Source organism: Camelina sativa, chromosome 16, assembly GCF_030686135.1.
Source record: "Camelina sativa cultivar CO46 ecotype springtype chromosome 16, ASM3068613v1".
Classification (NCBI taxonomy): Eukaryota; Viridiplantae; Streptophyta; class Magnoliopsida; order Brassicales; family Brassicaceae; genus Camelina; species Camelina sativa.
In genome coordinates, this window is record NC_141895.1 from 29,246,056 (window position 1) to 29,264,926 (window position 18,871).

Below are 18,871 nucleotides of genomic sequence, written 5' to 3' on the forward strand. Positions count from 1 at the left end.
GTTAATGGAAAATCAGAGAAAATCCAACATCCAAATGCAATCATATCAAAACATATCACTTTGGAGAATTTGAAAAGATAAATAAGATTTTTTGTCTATTTAGGTTTTTTAGAGAACCACAATCCTAAAACAGATAAGAATATCAACAAGCCCTTGTAAATTGCAGCTTATGATTATAACTAAAGATTATCCAAGTAGACGACAAATTTGTATTAATGTGTACAAATGGGCTACTCAATCTATCTTCACTAAACTTGGAACATAAGAGGAGCACACAAGTGGGAGCGCATATCTCTTAACTTGTTCAATCTTCACAGGTTTGAAGTATCCATCTTGTCCAATGATGTGAGCTGTTTGGTACCAAAAATTCCCGGTCGATACATCTCCAACAACATGGAAAAAAACAGCGACTCTCTCCTCCTCATCAATGAAAAAGCTCCGAAAACAAGGGTATAGCGAATGGCCAGTGAACAGATCCGTCTTGTCCACTTCCAAGAACTTGCTCCACGACACTTGACCGTGATCAGTCTTATTCGTAACCCAAATCTCCATTATATCCCAAGGTTCATGTAACACAGCAAGCTGCTCGTCTCTGACACAATATATATTCAGAGCGTCTTCATCAGAAGCGTGAAACGGCAGAGACAGACGTGGTCCAAATCTCTCTGATGTAAAATCAAAACAAAGCAAAAAGGCTCCAGCCTCTGCCACTCCTTCTTGCATGATTATCTTCTCTTCAGCACAAAAGTAAGCATTACCATTCAGAGACTGGCCATGTCGATTGCTGAGAGACCGTATTTCCTCGTGGGGAGTGAAAACAAGAACCCTCCACGATTTAGAGCTAAACTCATAGATCTCGGACCCAGAAAAAAGCTCGTTGCATCGATAATAATGAAACATCCTCAAGATTTTGTGGTTACGGCTCTTGTCATACCCAAGAGCAAACCAATGATCAAATTGGTCAACATCGTTTCTGGGTTGGATCCAGCTGCTTTGCCCCAGATATGGGTTCCATACCAATAGCCTCGAGTAGTCCTTGAGGACGCATAACAGTAAACCATCACAGTGAAAGGTTTGAAATACCTCGATGTGGTTAAGTACACTTACTTGCTTTATAGATGGATAACCCAAGTCACCACCGTCGTCGTTTCGGATTCCTTGGAGATCGAGTCTCAAAGCGCAAACCCTAAAATCCCTCATTATAAACCCTATAAACTGACTCGTTGCTGCTTTACCAACGATCCGATTTTTGGAGAGAGCGTTCCATTTTTTGCAACTTAATCGCACTGATCTGAGAGATGTCATAGGAACCCTAGAGAGTATCTCCTCTACCAATTCCTCTGGAAGATCGAACATCGTATTCGTCGACGTCGTCGTCATTCCAAAAAAAACAAAAAAAATTACATAACCGGCGCATAATAGATCTGTGATATTTATGTAACTATAAGTACTAATATATTGTTTTACATATTTCTTATCTCCAAATTATAACGTAAATAGAAAATTTTAAGATAAATGTCAAAGATCAAATTCTATTTTTTTTACCATCGTAAATCCTAGTCCTTGCAGATAAGTAGAGGCTTTGAACTTCTTAAAAGGGATGCACCAAAGAAAGATTGAGGAGAGAGCTCTCTTTGAGGTACAGTCCACCAATGGAAAGCTTGGTCACCCGTCCGCTTGTACGATTGCATTTGATTTCCTCCCATAGGCAGCAACCGCTCTTTGTGTCGTTAGTCCGAGTAGGGAGAAGATTACTCGATTTGCTCTTTTTCAGTAATTTTTTTGTAAAAATGTGAATTTTCATTAATGAAAATATATTGTAGCGTTTACAATAGCTTGGGATACAAACGCCAGTCCTTGCCCAAAAAAACTAAAAACAAGAAGTGTTCCTAACCTCAACAAGTCACTAGATGAATCTGAGCCAGTTTGCATTAGGTGGGGAAGCAATTAGACATAGACAACAACCCCTATCCTGGACAACGCAAGTCTGGTACAAAGGAGCTATTCCGAGACATGCTTTCATGATGTGGCTTACACATCTTAACAGGCTTTCTACCAGAACTCGACTGGCTAGCTGGGGAATGCAAATTGATACATCCTGCTGCATTTGTGGTATCCACCCCGAAACGAGAGAACATCTACGAGTTCTTATATAGAGACACTTTGGTGTTCGCATACAACCAGACCCGGTCCACAGGGGAAGCCACTGAAGTCAAAGATTTGGGTCTCAAATTTTGAAAGCTTTTTTACTTAGAAATAAAAGGCATTTTTTTGTTAGATATGTATAAGGGCTCATATGTAAAAGGCTTTAAAAAAGTATGTAAAAAGCTTTAAAATGACACATTTTTTATTTTTTGGTTAGGGCACTCCTGATTGCTGGGCCGGCACTGCATACAACAACAATTTCCACGACGTTGTTGTTCACGACGTCACTGAAGTCACTCACAATGATTTCGAGATGTGTGAATCGTCTAAACCGCTTATGAGATACACAAGTGGATCCGACTCAATCAGTCTAACCAAACCAGGACTCCAACAGTTCATATGCGGAGTTCCTGGCCACTGCATGTCGGGACAGAAACTTCAAATTCACGTTTTACCGGCCTCGTTGGGTCCCGTGGCTGCTCCGGTTCCTAGACCGGTCCGATCACCGAGCTCTTCCTCGTCTCCTTCACCAGCCAACGCTCCACAGTATCAGCATCAGATGGCTCCATCACCTCTTCAAAGCGGTGCCTCGAAGTTAGCTTCTTGGATCGGCTTTAGCTTGCTGGCATTGATCTTAGCATTCTAGTCTTTTATCATTACATCTCTGTTTTTTTAAGCGAGTGTCAACGTTCGTTTAATTGTTAACAACAGATTCTTTTTAGTTTTTTTTTTTTTTGCATTACTTTAATGAGTTAGGTTATGCTTCCTTGTAATATTAGTTTATTCATCAATGCAATACTTCTTTTTAATAAAGAATATCAAGGATACAATATGCAGTAATGTAGTATCACCAGACTGACACCAGTAATTCACCACCATAAACAAGTGACTCCTTTTTTTTTATATATAAATCTATATATACAACAAATACAAATCTTCTAAACTGTTGTACCATCCAAATTTGAATTTTCAATGAATTAAAATTGAAACAAAGGATATATATATATATATATATATATATATATATATATAACATTCAAGCAGATGAGGGAGTTAGCTATAATTAATTATGGACTAAAAGATGTATCTATGAGCTTCCCTCTGTCAGCTAAGTCTTTCGTTATAGCTTTCAAGTTTCAAGAGTACATCAAAGTGAACTTACCAGCAATAACTTTTCCTTTCAAACGTCCCCACTCCCCATAGTAAAATTCAGCCAACTGAAGGCAGCAAAATATTAATTAAATATACATAACAGTTTTAAGAGAGACTTTTTAGCTTCAACTATGTGCTAAAGAGGTGTAATTATGGACTTGATTAGGGACTTTATAGTTCCAACATGCCCACGTTACTTACATTATTACATTACATCCTCTTATCTCAAACGTTTACTTCTTTCGTATATTACTCATACACTACAAGCCCTTCTAATATCTCAAACGTTTGCATATATCTCGAAAAAGAATCTCGCTTAACCTTAAAACTTCTCTTTTCTGTTTCTATCTCCTCCACTCTTGTCTTCTCTCGAAAAGAAATGGTAAATAGTAAGAAGAAAGTTGTAACTAAAACCCCTCCATCTCTAGCAGTTGTCAAAAAAAAGTCCCGAGGAAGCAAAGATGATGTTCCTGTTGAAGCACCGATTGTGACTTCGTATAATGATCGGATCAGGCCGTTGCTTGACACTGTGGACACACTGAGGAACCTGAATGTGATGAAAGAAGGGATACATCTTCCCACCATTGTCGTGGTTGGAGACCAGTCCTCAGGGAAGTCAAGTGTTCTTGAGTCCTTGGCAGGTATCAGTTTGCCTCGCGGGCAAGGAATCTGCACTAGGGTTCCTCTCGTCATGAGGCTTCAGCGAAGCTCTAGCCCTGAACCTGAGATCTGGCTGGAGTATAGGAACAAAGTGGTTCCTACGGACGAGGAAAACATTGCTGAAGCTATTCGTGCTGCAACAAATGTGATTGCTGGTAAGCTCTCTCTCTCTCTCTCTCTCTCTCTCTCTCTCTCTCTCTCTCTCTCTTTAAGTGTATTTTTGCTGCAAACCTGCAAGAGGGATGACTGAGAATGAGAGGTTTATCTGAAAGACTGAAACTTGGAAGCTTGAAAGGAGTTAATTATATACTTGTCATAGAAAAACCTGAAATTAGATGCGTATATATATTCCTAATTTGGTCTTTACTCATCCATTTTTTAAGCTGCTTAAACTAGTTTTGCTATATGATGGAACTTTAAAGTGTTATTATATGTCAGAGGCTAACAAGTACTGACTATAGTTATTGATTGAGTACTACAAATATACCTGTGCCGCAGGATCTGGTAAAGGAGTCTCAGATGCTCCCTTGACCCTTCATGTAAGGAAGGCTGGTGTTCCAGATCTTACCATGGTCGATCTTCCCGGGATAACTCGAGTTCCAGTGAATGGACAGCCGGAAAATATTTATGAGCAGATTTCTGGGATGATTATGAAGTACATCGAGCCTCAAGAATCGATAATCCTCAACGTTCTGTCAGCTACGGTCGACTTCACCACCTGCGAATCCATCCGCATGTCTAGAAAAGTTGACAAAACTGGCCAACGGACTCTGGCTGTTGTCACAAAGGCAGACATGGCTCCAGAAGGTCTCCTGCAGAAAGTAACAGCGGATGATGTGAGTATTGTACTTGGTTATGTCTGCGTCAGAAACCGCGTCGGAGACGAGACATATGAAGAAGCAAGGATACAAGAAGAGTTACTTTTCAAGACTCATCTACTACTGAGCCTGATCGATGAAGACATCGTGGGCATCCCAGTGTTAGCTCAGAAGCTAATGCTTATCCAAGCAAGCATGATTGCCAGATGTTTGCCTGAAATTGTACGCAAGATCAACCAGAAGTTGGAAACTGCTGTCCTTGAGTTGAACAAGTTACCAACAGTAATAGCTACTACAGGGGAAGCATTGATGAAACTGATGGAGATCATTGGTTCTGCCAAAGAATCTCTATTGAGAATTCTCGTCCAAGGAGACTTCTCTGAATACCCAGATGATCAAAACATGCACTGTACTGCTCGCTTGGCTGATATGTTAAGCCAATTCTCAGATGATCTACAAGCAAAACCAAAGGATGCAACCGAGTTCTTGATGGATGAAATCAAGATCCTTGACGAATGCAAATGTGTTGGACTGCCCAATTTCATCCCTAGGTCAGCCTTCTTGGCTATACTCTCACAACATGTACATGACATACATGACAAGCCAGTAGAGTTCATCAAGAAGATATGGAACTACATTGAAGATGTTATCTCATCAGTCATTACTAAACATTCTGAAAAATTCCCACAGATTCAATCTTCAATCAAAAGAGCAGGTCGGAATCTAATCTCCAAGATCAAAGAACAATCAGTGAACAGAGTAATCGAAATCGTCGAGATGGAGAAACTCACAGACTACACATGTAACCCTGACTACATGACTTGTTTGACTCAGAAGACAAACCAACAAGAGAGCTTCATCTATGCTGTTTCGAAAGATGGGAACAAACCTGAATACTTCTCTGTGACTGGATTCGGGAATTTGAAGATCTCGCATCTGCGAAAGTATCACAGTCATCTGCTGCATCCGGCGTTCGATATGAAGATGAGGATCACATCGTACTGGACCATCGTATTGCGAAGGATCGTGGACAACCTTGCGCTGTATCTTCAGCTATCTGTGAAGCATCTCGTGAACGGTCAGTTTCAGAAGGAGATTGTGGCGGAAATGGTGGATGCGAAAGCTGGCGGAGGAGTTGAGAGGGTGTTGGAGGAGTCTCCGTTGGTGGCGAGCAAGAGGGAGAAGCTGAAGAACAGTATCAAGTTACTGAAAGAGTCCAAGGATGCTGTGGCCGCCATTGTTGATCAAAACTGATGATCGATTGTTTCTTGATCGGGTCGGGTTATGGAGATCGTTGATTGGTTTGCTTCGGTAAAGTTGGGTCGGATTTATTTAGGGCCTCTTATGGGTTTTATTTTGTGGAGTTGGGCCTTTTGTGTCCCTTCTTCTTTTAACTTTTAGATTTTCAAGTTTATGTTTTTAACCTTTATTTTATTTTATTTGGTATAGTAATCGATTGATTAAGCGTAACACCACCTCCATTAAGTGTCCAAAGTAAGCTCTCATTCTCAGATTCAATTCGAATGTCTCACTTGTTGTTTGGTTTCCTGATTAGGTTAAATTTGTGTTGGTTTTGGTGAATTTGGGTATGTATTCCATTTTGATGAAGCTTTAAATTATCAGAATTAGGCAAATCTTTGTGGTTGTACTTTCGATTGTTGTTTGATGGCTAGCTAATTTTTCTCACTAATCAATGTCTTGCCGAATCAGATTATCCGTATGATGAATAGAATAGAATAGTTAGAATTGGGAACTAGGGATGTTGTCTTTTACTTGTTTAATGTTTTCTTCTCTTTGATTTTAGGTTTGAAGTTTCAGTGTGGTGTGAATGATTGATGTATTTGTTTTCCTTGGAGGGTCCTTTTTTTTCCTTTTTTTTTTCACCAAGTGCTTGTTCACGGCATTGCTTGTCCTCCAGTATGAGTATCTCCCGTGCTGCAGTTGGTTCAGGTTAGTAGTATATTCTTCTTTTCTTTTTGCTACTTATTGTTTCGTTTTTGAGTGAGTTTGATTGGAAAAAAATATTAAAGAAAACTCTTAATTGCAACATCATCTCAGGAAGAAATTTTAGAAGGGCAGTTGTGTTTGGGAAAACTCATGTCGTTAAGCCCAAAGGGAAGCACCAAGCAACTATTGTCTGGCTACATGGGCTTGGGGACGTTGGCTCAAGATCATTCCTTTCTGTCCCAATGTCCCAAGGAAAATCACCTAGCATACTAGTTTATTGTACATTGCTTCCTTTTTTTACGGTTTACTTCACAGTCTCGATCCGGGGTATCTGGAATGGTAGAAATTGTAAATGATCTGAACACTATTGACTACCAGTAATGAATGTAACTTATGTTAGAGTTTTCAGTTTTGACATTGTTCACCGGCTTGATTGATATAATAAACTTACTTGATACACGGCTAGTTTAATCATTATCTTAAGTCTTTTTCTTTTTCTGACTGCAGCTGGTCCCAGATGTTTGAGACCCTTCCCCTTCCAAATGTGAGTTATATAAGTTTTAAGTGATCTCCAGCAGGCAGCAGTTGCCTTGATTTATTTTAAACGTGCTCACTGCTCAGTTAATTTATCTTTATGAATTCTAACCCATCTATTTATGTATTTGTTATGTAAAGATCAAATGGATAGGATATGCCCGACTGCTCCTTCTCAGCCAGTAAGTTTGTTTGGTGGTATGCCCGCCACAGCTTGTAAGTATATTTGCCATCATAACATTCGTCTTTCATTCTGTTTAGTGAATTCTAGTCCTAATGGAAATCTAGTAACAAATTTCTAATCCACTCTAACTTAGTTAGGTAAGTAAGCCAATTTCTAAACCACTTTAAATTGTTTAGAGTGTGTTTTTTTTTTTACTGACAAAGAAGATCTTCTACATTAAACTAAGGCGACCCTCGAACTACTGTCCACAAATCTATCTCAATCACTAATCATCTGAAGCGATAAACTGGCGGCAAAAAAGCCTACTAAACTTATAAAAAAAAAACATTTGTGATGGATGTGAAGATATTTTTGCCTATTTCAAAACGCATCAGAGATATGTGGAGGACAGTTAGGATTTTGATGCTTAGTTAGTTCTATGAAACCTGTAAAGCACGAATACATTTAGAATCTTGACATTATATTCTAAACCAAGCTAGGATAATGTTAATTCACTCTCTATGCATAGTTAAATAAAACAAGAGGGTAGAGAGTAGACAACTTTCTACTTTAACATTAATGGGAACACTAATTCCAAGAAATTATGTTCTGAACGTTGTCTACATAACTTAAATCATCTGCTACAAGTCTACAACACCATTCGAAATTACCAAGAAACGAAATCTATCAAGTATATTTATGAGCTTCCCTTTGTTTAGCTTAGCCATGCCTTTAGTCATCATAATTCCAAATGTGTACATGCAAATTCCAAACGTCAACACCGGAGAATTCAGCCAATTGGAGCCAATAAAATATTCAAATACACACATACTCCTATAATAAAGGATTTAAGAGAGACTTTTTAGCTTCAGCTATGAGCTATATAGGCTCAGTTACCTACTTACTTAGCTTTTTTCAATTCCAACATGCACGCTACTTGCATCCTTTCATGCAATTTACTTCTTCCATTCGTATATTCCTCATATACACAAGCCCTTCTAGTATCTCTATATATATATATATCTCTGCATATCTCTAAGTCAAATCTCACTTACCCTTAATTAAAACTTCTCTCTTCTGTCTCTTATCTCTTCTACTCTTTGCTTGTCTCAAGAGATCGAAATGGGAGGTAGTAAGAAGCACGTTGTCACCAGAACCGCTCCTTCTCTCGCAATTGTTGAAACTAATCCTCATGACAACAGAGATCTGGTTCTCATTGAAGCACCGATTGTTTCTTCTTACAATGACCGGATCAGGCCGTTGCTTGACACTGTCGACAGGCTAAGGAATCTGAATGTGATGCGAGAAGGGATCCAGCTTCCCACCATTGTCGTGGTTGGTGACCAGTCTTCCGGGAAGTCCAGTGTTCTTGAATCGTTGGCAGGCATCAGTTTGCCTCGTGGACAAGGAATCTGCACTAGGGTTCCTCTTGTCATGCGACTTCAGCGAAGCACTAGCCCTGCTCCTGAGATTTGGCTTGAGTACAGCGGCAAAGTTGTACCTACGGATGAGGAACACATCACTGAAGCCATTTGTGCTGCAACAGATGTCATTGCTGGTAACTTCTCTCTCTCTCTCTCTCTCTGTCTCTCTCTCTCTCACAGTGTTAAATGTTTTGCTGCAAACCTTCAATCTAGAACCTTCAATCTAGAATGTGACATACAATCTAAAACTTGGATGTTGAAAGCACATATTTACTTACTTAGAAGTAGCTTAATAATGTTGTGAAGGACTGAAGGTGTTATCTGGTTCTGGAAATCCTACTAAGGTCTTTAATGTTTTGATTTTCTTTTCATGCTAGTTTGATATATGTTGAAACTTCACAGTGTTACATGAAACTGAGTAGTGAGTACAATCTACTCCCTAGAGGTGTTGTATGATTCTGGAACTCCTAGTTTGGTCTTTACTGATATGATAGTTTTACTGTTCTTTACATTAGTTTTGCTATATGATAGAACTTTATAGATTAAGTGTTTGAGGCTATAACCAGTTTTGACTACTTGTTTTAGGATCTGGCAAAGGGGTCTCAGACGCTCCATTGACCCTCCATGTTAAAAAGGCTGGTGTTCCAGATCTTACCATGGTCGATCTTCCCGGTATAACTAGAGTTCCAGTGAATGGCCAGCCTGAAAACATTTATGAGCAGATATCTGGGATGATCATGAAGTACATTGAGCCACAAGAATCAATAATCCTGAATGTTCTGTCAGCTACGGTCGACTTCACCACCTGCGAATCAATTCGCATGTCAAGACAAGTTGACAAAACCGGTGAACGTACTCTGGCTGTCGTGACAAAGGCTGACATGGCTCCTGAGGGTCTCTTGCAGAAAGTAACAGCAGATGATGTGAGCATTGGATTAGGCTATGTCTGTGTCAGAAACCGCATAGGAGAAGAGACGTATGAAGAAGCTAGGTTGCAAGAGGAGTTTCTTTTCAGGACTCATCCAATGCTCAGCCTGATCGATGATGACATTGTTGGCATCCCTGTTCTAGCTCAGAAGCTAATGCTAATCCAAGCATCTATGATTTCTCGCTGTTTGCCTGAGATTGTACGCAAGATCAATCACAAGATGGAGACCGCTGTCCTGGAGTTGAACAAGCTACCAATGGTAATGGCTTCTACTGGAGAAGCATTGATGGCATTGATGGACATCATCAGTTCTGCCAAAGAGTCTCTGCTAAGAATCCTCGTCCAAGGAGATTTCTCTGAGTTTCCAGATGATCAGAATATGCACTGTACCGCTCGCTTAGCTGATATGTTAAGCAAATTCTCAGACGATCTGCAGGCAAAACCCAAGGATGTGAGGGAGTTCTTGATGGATGAGATCAAGATTCTTGACGAATGCAAGTGTGTTGGACTGCCCAATTTCATCCCCAGGTCAGCCTTCTTGGCTATCCTGTCACAACATGTTGATAACGTACATGACAAGCCAGTTGAGTTCATTAAGAAGATATGGGACTACATTGAAGTTGTTCTGTCATCTGTGATTGCCAAGTATTCTGAAAATTTTCCCCAGATTCAGACTTCTATCAAACGAGCGGGTCGAAACCTAATCACCAATATAAAGGAACAATCAGTGGAGCGGGTGATGGAGATCGTTGAGATGGAGAAGCTGACAGATTACACATGTAACCCTGACTACATGACGTCTTGGACTCAGAAAACTAGTGAACAACAAAACTTCATTCATGCTGTGCTATACGATGGGAAGAGGCCTGAGTACTTCTCGTTAACTGGATTTGGGAATGTGAAGATTTCGCATCTGCGAAATTATCACGCTCATCTGCTGCAACAAGCCTTTGATATGAAGATGAGGATCACATCGTACTGGACCATCGTCTTGCGGAGGATCGTGGACAACCTTGCGCTGTATCTTCAGCTATCTGTTAAGTATCTGGTCAACAGTCAATTTCAGAAAGAGATCGTGGCGGATATGGTGCATCCAAGAGCTGGAGGAGGAGTTGAGAGGATGCTAGAGGAGTCCCCGTCGGTGGCGAGCAAAAGGGAGAAGCTGAAGAACAGTATCAAGCTATTGAAGGAGTCAAAGGATGCTGTGGCTGCGATTGTTGATCAGAACTCTGGCTATGGAGATCGTTAAGCAATTGCTTCTTTCACAAGCTTTTGGTGAAGTCGGCGGGTCTGGTTATTGGGATCGTTGATTGATTTGCTTCGGTTAAGTCGGGTCGGGTTTAAGGGCTCTCTGATGGGTGTTTTTTTTTTGGATTTGGGCCGTTTGTTTTTTTCTTTTTCTTTTGAACTATCGGATCTTGTTTATGTTATTGTCGTAACGTTTTAAGCTTAAACGTATCGTGGTCTTTTACCGTTTGGAATAAAAAATTAACTGTTTTATGTTTTATGAATTTTATTGCAGAATTTAATTTCATCAACTTTTTTTTTTTTAACAAAATTTTTTCGTCAACCTTAAAGACTAAAAAAATATAGTGAATTTGTTATTCTAATACGATCTAGGATAATTATATTACTTTATGAATATGTTTTCATCTTGGTTCCGATTATTCCATATACTTCAATAAAAGCATTAGATTATTTTCAATTCAGTTGCTAAGTCCCAAAGAAACATATTTTGAGACTTGAAGATCAACAGTTACCAAAATTCAGATTCCAATGTCTTAACCACTAAACTAGACAATAGAACGCTTTGGCACAGATTCACCCATTTACTGTATTAACTCAAATAAAATAAAAAGAAGTTACTTAGTAGACTAGGAAATGTCGAATAAAGTCAATAACTTCGTATGATGGGTTTGCTCGGTAGATGAAAAGAAAAATAAAGAGCAAGTCCGGACATAATTAAAGTAAAGTTAAAACCCTTACAAGAGCTTCATTGGCCTTGTGAGCATAATCAAAAAGAAATCAGTATCATTCACAAAAGTGGAAAACATTAAAATAAACTATATATGAACTCACCATTATTATTACCCTATATTAGAAAAACGCTTTCATTCACAAAAGTGGATTACAGTATCGATTACAACCTTCTTTCTAATTTTTACTAGTAAAAACTTTTAAACTTTTATTGTTTTGTATTACCGAATGGGCTGAACAGTTGTTAAAGAAAGACAGTGATCAAGATAATACATGTGAATAATGTATATTATTAGTATTTTACATATACCCTCTTGTTCTAAAAATTAGGAGCTAGCAACTTTCAAAATACTTTGTAAAAGCTAAAACACCAAATGTCTAACATTTACATTTATTTCTTGTACAAAAAATCAGGAACAGCTTTTCAAACTTTTTCTTCACAAAAGTTAAAACACCCAAGGGCATCCACTCTATATATGTCACCACCAACAAGAGCTTAACTCACTAAAAACCTTAAGTCTTTATCTTTTTTCTTACTTTCTTTGTCTCCGTAATTTCCTAATCTCTAGCAAAAATTGGAGGCAGTAAGATGCCGAATGTTTATGAAGTTAATGTGGAAGGTGGGATGTCTTCTCTTTCAATAACCAACACAAATCTCCACGAGCATGTCCCTAATGAAGCACCAATTGTGTCATCTTACAATGACCGGATCAGGCCGTTGCTTGACACCGTCGACAGGCTGAGAAACCTGAATGTAATGAAAGAAGGGATCCAGCTTCCAACCATTGTCGTAGTTGGAGACCAGTCTTCGGGGAAGTCAAGTGTTCTTGAGTCCTTAGCCGGAATCAGTTTGCCTCGTGGGCAAGGAATCTGCACTAGGGTTCCTCTTGTGATGAGACTCCAAAGAAGTTCTACTCCTGAACCTGAGATATGGCTCGAGTTCAATGACAAAAGAGTTGATACTGAAGAGGAGCATATCGCTGAAGCTATTAGCATCACAACTGAGGCAATTGCTGGTAACTTCTGAATTTTTATCAAAGTATTAAAGTATGTATATGATATAAACCTGCAAGACTGATTCTTAAAATTAGTCTCCTCCCACATAGAAATATACCTAGTTGCAATATTAATAGAGCATATGTGTTATTCAAGGAATCTGATTTTCATATTGCAACTTGACTATAGCATATTTGTGAATTGTGACTAATAAATGGATTATTTCTCTGTATCACACTGTTAAAAAAAGTATATTATATGATGTAAATCTGCAAGAGATTCTTAAAATTAGTCTCCTCACACTTAGAAAACTAAGTATACTAGAGCATATACATGTGTTATTAGTAATCTGAATGTATTGCTGGGAACTTGTAACTAATGTTGCAGGATCTGGTAAAGGGGTTTCAGACACTCCCTTAACCCTCCATGTGAAGAAGGCTGGTGTTCCTGATCTTACAATGGTTGATCTCCCTGGGATAACTCGTGTTCCGGTGAACGGACAACCTGAAAACATCTATGAACAAATCTCCGGAATGATCATGAAGTACATCGAGCCACAAGAGTCCATCATCCTCAATGTTCTGTCAGCTACAGTCGACTTCACCACCTGTGAATCCATCCGTATGTCTCGACAAGTCGACAAAACAGGGGAACGGACTCTGGCTGTCGTGACAAAAGCCGACATGGCTCCTGAAGGTCTCCTGGAGAAAGTAATGGCAGACGATGTGAGTATCGGACTAGGTTATGTCTGTGTGAGGAACCGTATAGGTGACGAGACATATCAAGAAGCTAGGATGCAAGAAGAAGTACTTTTCAAGACTCATCCATTGCTTTCTATGATAGACCATGACATTGTTGGCATCTCGATTTTAGCTAAAAAATTGATGCAGATACAAGGAACAATGATTTCACGTTGCTTGCCTGATATAGTACAGAAGATCAAAGAGAAGATGGAAGCAAGTTACTTCGAGTTGAATAAGCTGCCAATGGTAATGACTTCAACTCAAGAAGCTTTGATGACTTTCATGAACATTATTGGTTCTGCCAAGGAGTGTCTCCAAAGGATTCTTGTACAAGGAGACTTCATTGACTATCAAGATGATCAAAGCATGCACTCAACAGCTCGTTTAGCTGACATGTTGGGGCAATTCTCAGGAAATCTACAAGCACAACCAATGATAGAGGAGTTCTTGATGGATGAAATCAAAGTTTTAGAAGAGTGTAAGACTATTGGATTGCCTAATTTCATCCCAAGATCTGCGTTCCTAGCTATTCTCTCACAACGGATTGATGCAATTCATACGAAGCCGGTCGAGTTCATCACAGAAACATGGGACTACATTGAAGGTGTTCTGTTATCTGTTCTTACCAAATACTCTGAAAACTTCCCACAGATTCAGTCTTCAATCAAACGAGCCGGTCGGAATCTGATCAACAAGATCAAGGAACAATCAGTGAACCGTGTGATCGAGATCGTGGAAATGGAGAAACAGACGGATTACACATGTAGCCCTGAGTACATGACAGCTTACACACAGAAGATTGCTGCACAAGAAAACTTTACCTATGCTGTAGTAAACAATTATTCCAACGTCCACTCATTAACTGCATATGGTTTTGGGGAGGTTACGGTTTCCCATCTTCGGACGTATGACGCGCAGTTGCTTAGGCAAGCGTTCGACATGAAGGTTAGAATCACAGCGTACTGGAAGATCGTTGTAAGAAGGATTGTGGATAACCTTGCTCTCTACATTCAGTTCTCTGTGAAGAATCTTGTGAACAATCAGTTTCATAAGGAGATCGTTGCGGAATTGGTGAGTCCTGGTGGTGGAGGAGAAGTTGAGAAGATGCTGGAGGAGTCTCCGTCGATGACGAGCAAGAGGGAGAAGCTTAAGAACAGTATTAAGCTCTTGAAAGAGTCCAAGGAAGCAGTTGCTACCATTGCTGATCAGAATTCGGGGTAGAGAGATTGTTAAGTGATTGCTTCTTGGTGAAGAAAGATCGTCTGTTTAGGGTTTTCTAATGTTTTTTTTTCCAAGTTTGGGACTTTGGTTATCTCTCTTATGTTTTAAAACTCTGTTTTTTTTTTCTCTACGTCGTTATGCGGTGGTCTTAAATTAATGATCTTATAAAATAAATAAATTATGAAAATAATTTATTGCATTAGTTAATTTAGTGAAATATTGAAAATATTACCAGATTAAATTGTTTCAAAGTGACAGCTAAAAAAAATGGAAGATAGAGATAATAATTTAACATTTACTACATTAATCTCTGTTGTGCTAAAAACCATGAACAACTTTCAAACTTCTACTTCGTAAAATGTTAAAACACCAAACGTCATCACAAGCAACTCTATAAATGTAACCACCCCATCGTGAGAGTCTCTTCCACCAAAATAAAGTTAAATAAACCATCTTCTCTGTTTCTATCTTTTGCCTACTTCCTCGATCTCTTTTTGCAAAAATGCAAGGCAGCAAGATCCCTAACGTTGATGAACCCGATGTCGAAGCTGGGATGGCTTCTCCTTCTTTAACCAACGAGCATGAGCCGATGGCTTCTCCTTCTTTAGCCGACGAGCCCGCCGAGCATAATTCCACTGATGAAGTGCCCATTGTGCCTCCTAACAATGATCATCTTCATAACATCGTAGAAGGGCTCAGCAACTTGAATCTGGGGAGAGAAGGGATCCAGCGCCCTACCATAGTCTTAGTCGGAGGCCACGACTATGGGATGTCTAGTGTTCTCGAGTCCTTGGCAAGACTCAGTTTTCGTGGGAAAGGACAAAGCACTCGGGTTCCGCTAGTGGTGAAGCTTCAGAAAAGCTCCAACCCTGTCCCAGAGATTTACCTTGAGTATAAAGGTAAAGTTGTTACTACAGATGAGGAACACATAGCTAATGCAATTGGCACTGCTACTGATGAAATCGCTGGTATGCTCTGCATTTCTTTCTATATAGTTCATTTAGTTACCAGTCCCTGAAGTTAATTAGATGTGTACATATAATGAAATCTTGATAATTTATGTTTAGTATCTAATGATATTTTGTATTATTCCAGGATCTGGTGAAGGTGTATCAGACATTCCCTTAACTCTCCATGTGAAGAAGACTGATGTTCCTGATCTTACGTTGGTTGATCTCCCTGGTTTAAGAATTCCTGTCGATGGAATTCCAAAAACCATCTCTACTAAGATTTACAATATGATTAAGAAGTTCATCAAGCAAGATGATTCGATCATTCTTAATATTTTGCCAGCAACAGTGGATTTCACAACTTGTGAGTCCATACTTATGGCCAAGAAATTCGACAAAAAAGGGGAAAGGACTCTGACTGTGGTAACAAAGGCTGACATAGTTCCTGAAGGGCTGCTGGAGAAACTCAGTGCGGATAACATGAGTATCGGTTTTGGATATGTTTGTATCCGAAACCGGGTTGGTGATGAAAGTTTTGATGAAGCGCGCAAGGAAGAAGAGTTACTTTTCAGTAACAATCCATTGCTTTCCTTGATAGACAAGAATATCGTAGGCATTCCGGTTTTAGTTAAAAAGCTGAAGCAGATCCAGGAAGTGGTGATATCCCGACTAGCTGCAAAACCGCCCCTGAGGAGATCAACCCGGTCAAAATTTCTAAACCCCTACTTGCGGTAACCTTTCAGATATTCATTTTCTTTGCTTGTATGAGTTAAGGCTCCATCTCTCTTCTGTTCCATATATCTAAATAAATGAAAAGCCAATAATAGGTATTCTGGACTGGTTTAATTGCCAAACAAAAAAGTGTGTTGAGTTTTATGCTCTTGACTACGTTGAAGTTGTTCTCACATTACCAAATATTAAGACAACTTCCCTCTAAATCTGCAAGACAAAGTAACAATCTGTGAACAGAGTAATTGAGATTATTTTGAGATCTGGAGAAGATGAATGATTCACACATGCAATTATGTAATCCAGATTGCATGACATCTTCGACTCAGAAAACAGCTTCATAGGCTCATAGCAAAACTACTTTATCTTTTTTTTTTTTTTTTTTTTTGAATGAATGTAAAATTTTATTCATCAAAAAAACCATTGCTTTACAACAAGTGTAACAGAGCTAAAGATGAAAAGAGGCACATATGAGAGATTACATTATGAGCTGGTTTCAAACCAGTGCGTAAGGATGTCTTCATATTGCCGATTGCCTGAATTCAAGAGGAGAAGGAGCCTATTTCTGATAGTCTTGTCAATTTGTTTCACTAGTCGAGTTGCAGGACTTGGAGCTTCGCCATTTTTGCGATTATTTCTCTCTCGCCAGATTGTGTGGACCGTAGCCTGAAGTGTGTATCGCAAAAATAGCAGGGGAATCCGCGCCATTGTAGAAGCTGAGATGAGGTTTGTGATTTCTTCCCAGTCCGATGTAGCTATGTTCCAAGGAACCCAGAGGATAACTTACACCAAATCTGCTGAGAGTATGGGCATTGGAAGAAGAGATGGTTCCTAGTTTCCAGTGGGTCATTGCATAGGGGGCATGATGAATCACTTGACGAGTTCCATTTCAACATTCGGTCACCTGTTGAAAGTCTATTGAGCATACAGAGCCATGTGATAAAAGCGAACTTTGGGGTAGCCTGGGAGGACCATACCCCCTTCGTCCATGCACATTCCGGTTTTGCTGAACGCAGCTATTGCCAAGTTTCACCAGTCGAGAACCGTGGCTTGAACCCTGTTCTCCATTTCCAGAGGTGCAGATCCTCTATATGCGGTTTCATTTTATCAGTTCTGTGTTGAACCGTATGGTTGGTTATCGATTCGTTGAGGTTACCGTTTCGTATCGTCAGAAGTATGAGCATTTGCTCTGTTCTCAGTGAAGCATCTAGTGAACGATTAATCAATTTTATAAGGCGATCGTCGTCGCTATTGCTTGTTGGTGAAGAAAGATCGTGTTTCTAGGGCTTGCTAATATTTATTTTTTAAAGTTATGATCTATTTGTTTATATGTTTTTTTTTTCTGTACGCTTAACGTTTGGTTATGTGGTGTTTCTAGTTTAATGTAAATGGAATTTTATATTAATGCTTTCATAAAATTTTATAAGAGAAAATTATTTATTATTGCATTATTGGTGAAATATTTAAACGAAAGTTAAATTGTATATCTTGAAAACATAGATAATCACAAGGTAAAGGGATAAAAGTTCAGATCACAAATTTCTTGCAATCTATGAATCTATATATATGGATGGACATATGGTGGTTCAAAGTTCTTAGTGGCTAAAAAAAAGTTAAACCTGATTCTACTCTGCCACTTTTGAATCTTGAAATAATAGTAACATAGTGAAAAATAAAGGAAAAAAGATGGCTAACTAATAGTTAAATAAAAATCACTGATAATTATTTTCAAGATGTAATATAAAGGTATTTGCAAAAATATTCTTATTTTATACCATTTTGCAAACATACCCTCTATATTGTTTAGCTAAAATCAATTTGTTGTATGTTTATCTTTTATATATTAGAAGTAAATATTGTGAATTTATTTTGCTGTTGTATACATGTTATTAAGAGTATGCAAATTTTATAGTAAAAATATCTAAAATTTTATACAACATTTATTATACAAACTATAAAGTAAAGAGTTATATACTCAATCTTTTGCATATTATTTTTAAAATGAAAGTAGTTGAATTTGATTTTATGATTTTGTAGTATTTAAATAATCTTATTATCAAAGATATATATATATATATATATAGATATCTTGAAAATATTTATTAATGATTTATAATTAATAATTATTTTAGCTTTAAAAATAAAAATTAACTAATTTTAGCTTTAAAAATAAAAATTAACTAATTAACTAAAAATTAAATAATTAATAATTATTTTAGCTTTATCATGATTCTTTGTCTTTTGTGTGCGTGCGTCAGCAGTACTCTTCACTTCCCAACGAGTTGCTCTACTCATTACGTTCCGTCATATCAATCGTGTCTTCTTCAGCCCACGAAAACATCACCACAAAGGCGCTGCAAATGTATGTGATTGATTTGATAGTTTATGAGGTTTAACTTCTAGTCCAGTTACACATCCGTTGTAGAGGCTCGTTCAGTTAAAGCGGAACTGGAATGAATTTGGATGGGTTTCTAATTAGTTGCT

At 38.5% G+C, this 18,871-nt stretch overlaps 3 protein-coding genes and 3 pseudogenes across 6 annotated transcripts; 4 read left to right on the forward strand and 2 right to left on the reverse strand.

The window, feature by feature from the left end:
* Window positions 1–67: 67 nt before the first annotated feature.
* Window positions 68–1,381, reverse strand: LOC104754092 (F-box/kelch-repeat protein At3g13680 pseudogene; annotated as a pseudogene). The gene has a single exon (XR_015585485.1). The product of XR_015585485.1 is annotated as an F-box/kelch-repeat protein At3g13680 pseudogene (transcript).
* A 1,973-nt stretch (window positions 1,382–3,354) lies between these two features.
* Window positions 3,355–6,032, forward strand: LOC104752719 (dynamin-related protein 4C-like). Its single transcript, XM_010474924.3, has 2 exons — window positions 3,355–4,112; window positions 4,456–6,032. Exons 1-2 carry the CDS (start codon window positions 3,482–3,484, stop codon window positions 6,027–6,029), a joined length of 2,205 nt encoding a protein of 734 aa, XP_010473226.3. The 5' UTR covers window positions 3,355–3,481; the 3' UTR covers window positions 6,030–6,032.
* A 181-nt stretch (window positions 6,033–6,213) lies between these two features.
* LOC104752721 (dynamin-related protein 4C-like) lies at window positions 6,214–11,276 on the forward strand. Of its 3 annotated transcripts, none has more exons than XM_087492982.1 (7): window positions 6,214–6,269; window positions 6,580–6,725; window positions 6,834–6,943; window positions 7,228–7,266; window positions 7,398–7,438; window positions 8,534–8,977; window positions 9,429–11,276. In XM_087492982.1, the coding sequence occupies exons 5-7, from the start codon at window positions 7,414–7,416 to the stop codon at window positions 11,018–11,020; spliced, it is 2,061 nt and encodes a 686-aa protein (XP_087349108.1). In that variant the 5' UTR covers window positions 6,214–6,269; window positions 6,580–6,725; window positions 6,834–6,943; window positions 7,228–7,266; window positions 7,398–7,413; the 3' UTR covers window positions 11,021–11,276. The 3 variants fall into 3 exon arrangements, with proteins under 3 accessions (XP_087349108.1, XP_019093526.1, XP_087349107.1); XM_019237981.2 differs by having other exon boundaries at window positions 6,246–6,361; window positions 7,398–7,472; XM_087492981.1 differs by having other exon boundaries at window positions 6,246–6,361.
* Window positions 11,277–12,084: 808 nt separating this feature from the next.
* On the forward strand, window positions 12,085–14,895 carry LOC104752722 (dynamin-related protein 4C-like). Its single transcript, XM_010474930.3, has 2 exons — window positions 12,085–12,764; window positions 13,132–14,895. Exons 1-2 carry the CDS (start codon window positions 12,338–12,340, stop codon window positions 14,706–14,708), a joined length of 2,004 nt encoding a protein of 667 aa, XP_010473232.1. The 5' UTR covers window positions 12,085–12,337; the 3' UTR covers window positions 14,709–14,895.
* Window positions 14,896–15,210: 315 nt separating this feature from the next.
* LOC104754094 (putative dynamin-related protein 4A pseudogene) lies at window positions 15,211–16,393 on the forward strand (annotated as a pseudogene).
* A 470-nt stretch (window positions 16,394–16,863) lies between these two features.
* On the reverse strand, window positions 16,864–17,597 carry LOC147926074 (uncharacterized; annotated as a pseudogene).
* Between the last annotated feature and the right edge of the window lie 1,274 nt (window positions 17,598–18,871).

Bases quoted from the DNA above. Each gene is read 5' to 3' on its own strand.
- LOC104752719 (XM_010474924.3), top strand. From the start codon at position 3,482: ATGCCCACGTTACTTACATTATTACATTACATCCTCTTATCTCAAACG. The intron at 4,113-4,455 runs GTAAGCTCTCTC...CCTGTGCCGCAG, and splicing joins TGCAACAAATGTGATTGCTG to GATCTGGTAAAGGAGTCTCA.
- LOC104752721 (XM_087492982.1), top strand. From the start codon at position 7,414: ATGCCCGACTGCTCCTTCTCAGCCA. The intron at 7,439-8,533 runs GTAAGTTTGTTT...GCTTGTCTCAAG, and splicing joins CGACTGCTCCTTCTCAGCCA to AGATCGAAATGGGAGGTAGT. The intron at 8,978-9,428 runs GTAACTTCTCTC...TACTTGTTTTAG, and splicing joins TGCAACAGATGTCATTGCTG to GATCTGGCAAAGGGGTCTCA.
- LOC104752722 (XM_010474930.3), top strand. From the start codon at position 12,338: ATGCCGAATGTTTATGAAGTTAATGTGGAAGGTGGGATGTCTTCTCTT. The intron at 12,765-13,131 runs GTAACTTCTGAA...CTAATGTTGCAG, and splicing joins CACAACTGAGGCAATTGCTG to GATCTGGTAAAGGGGTTTCA.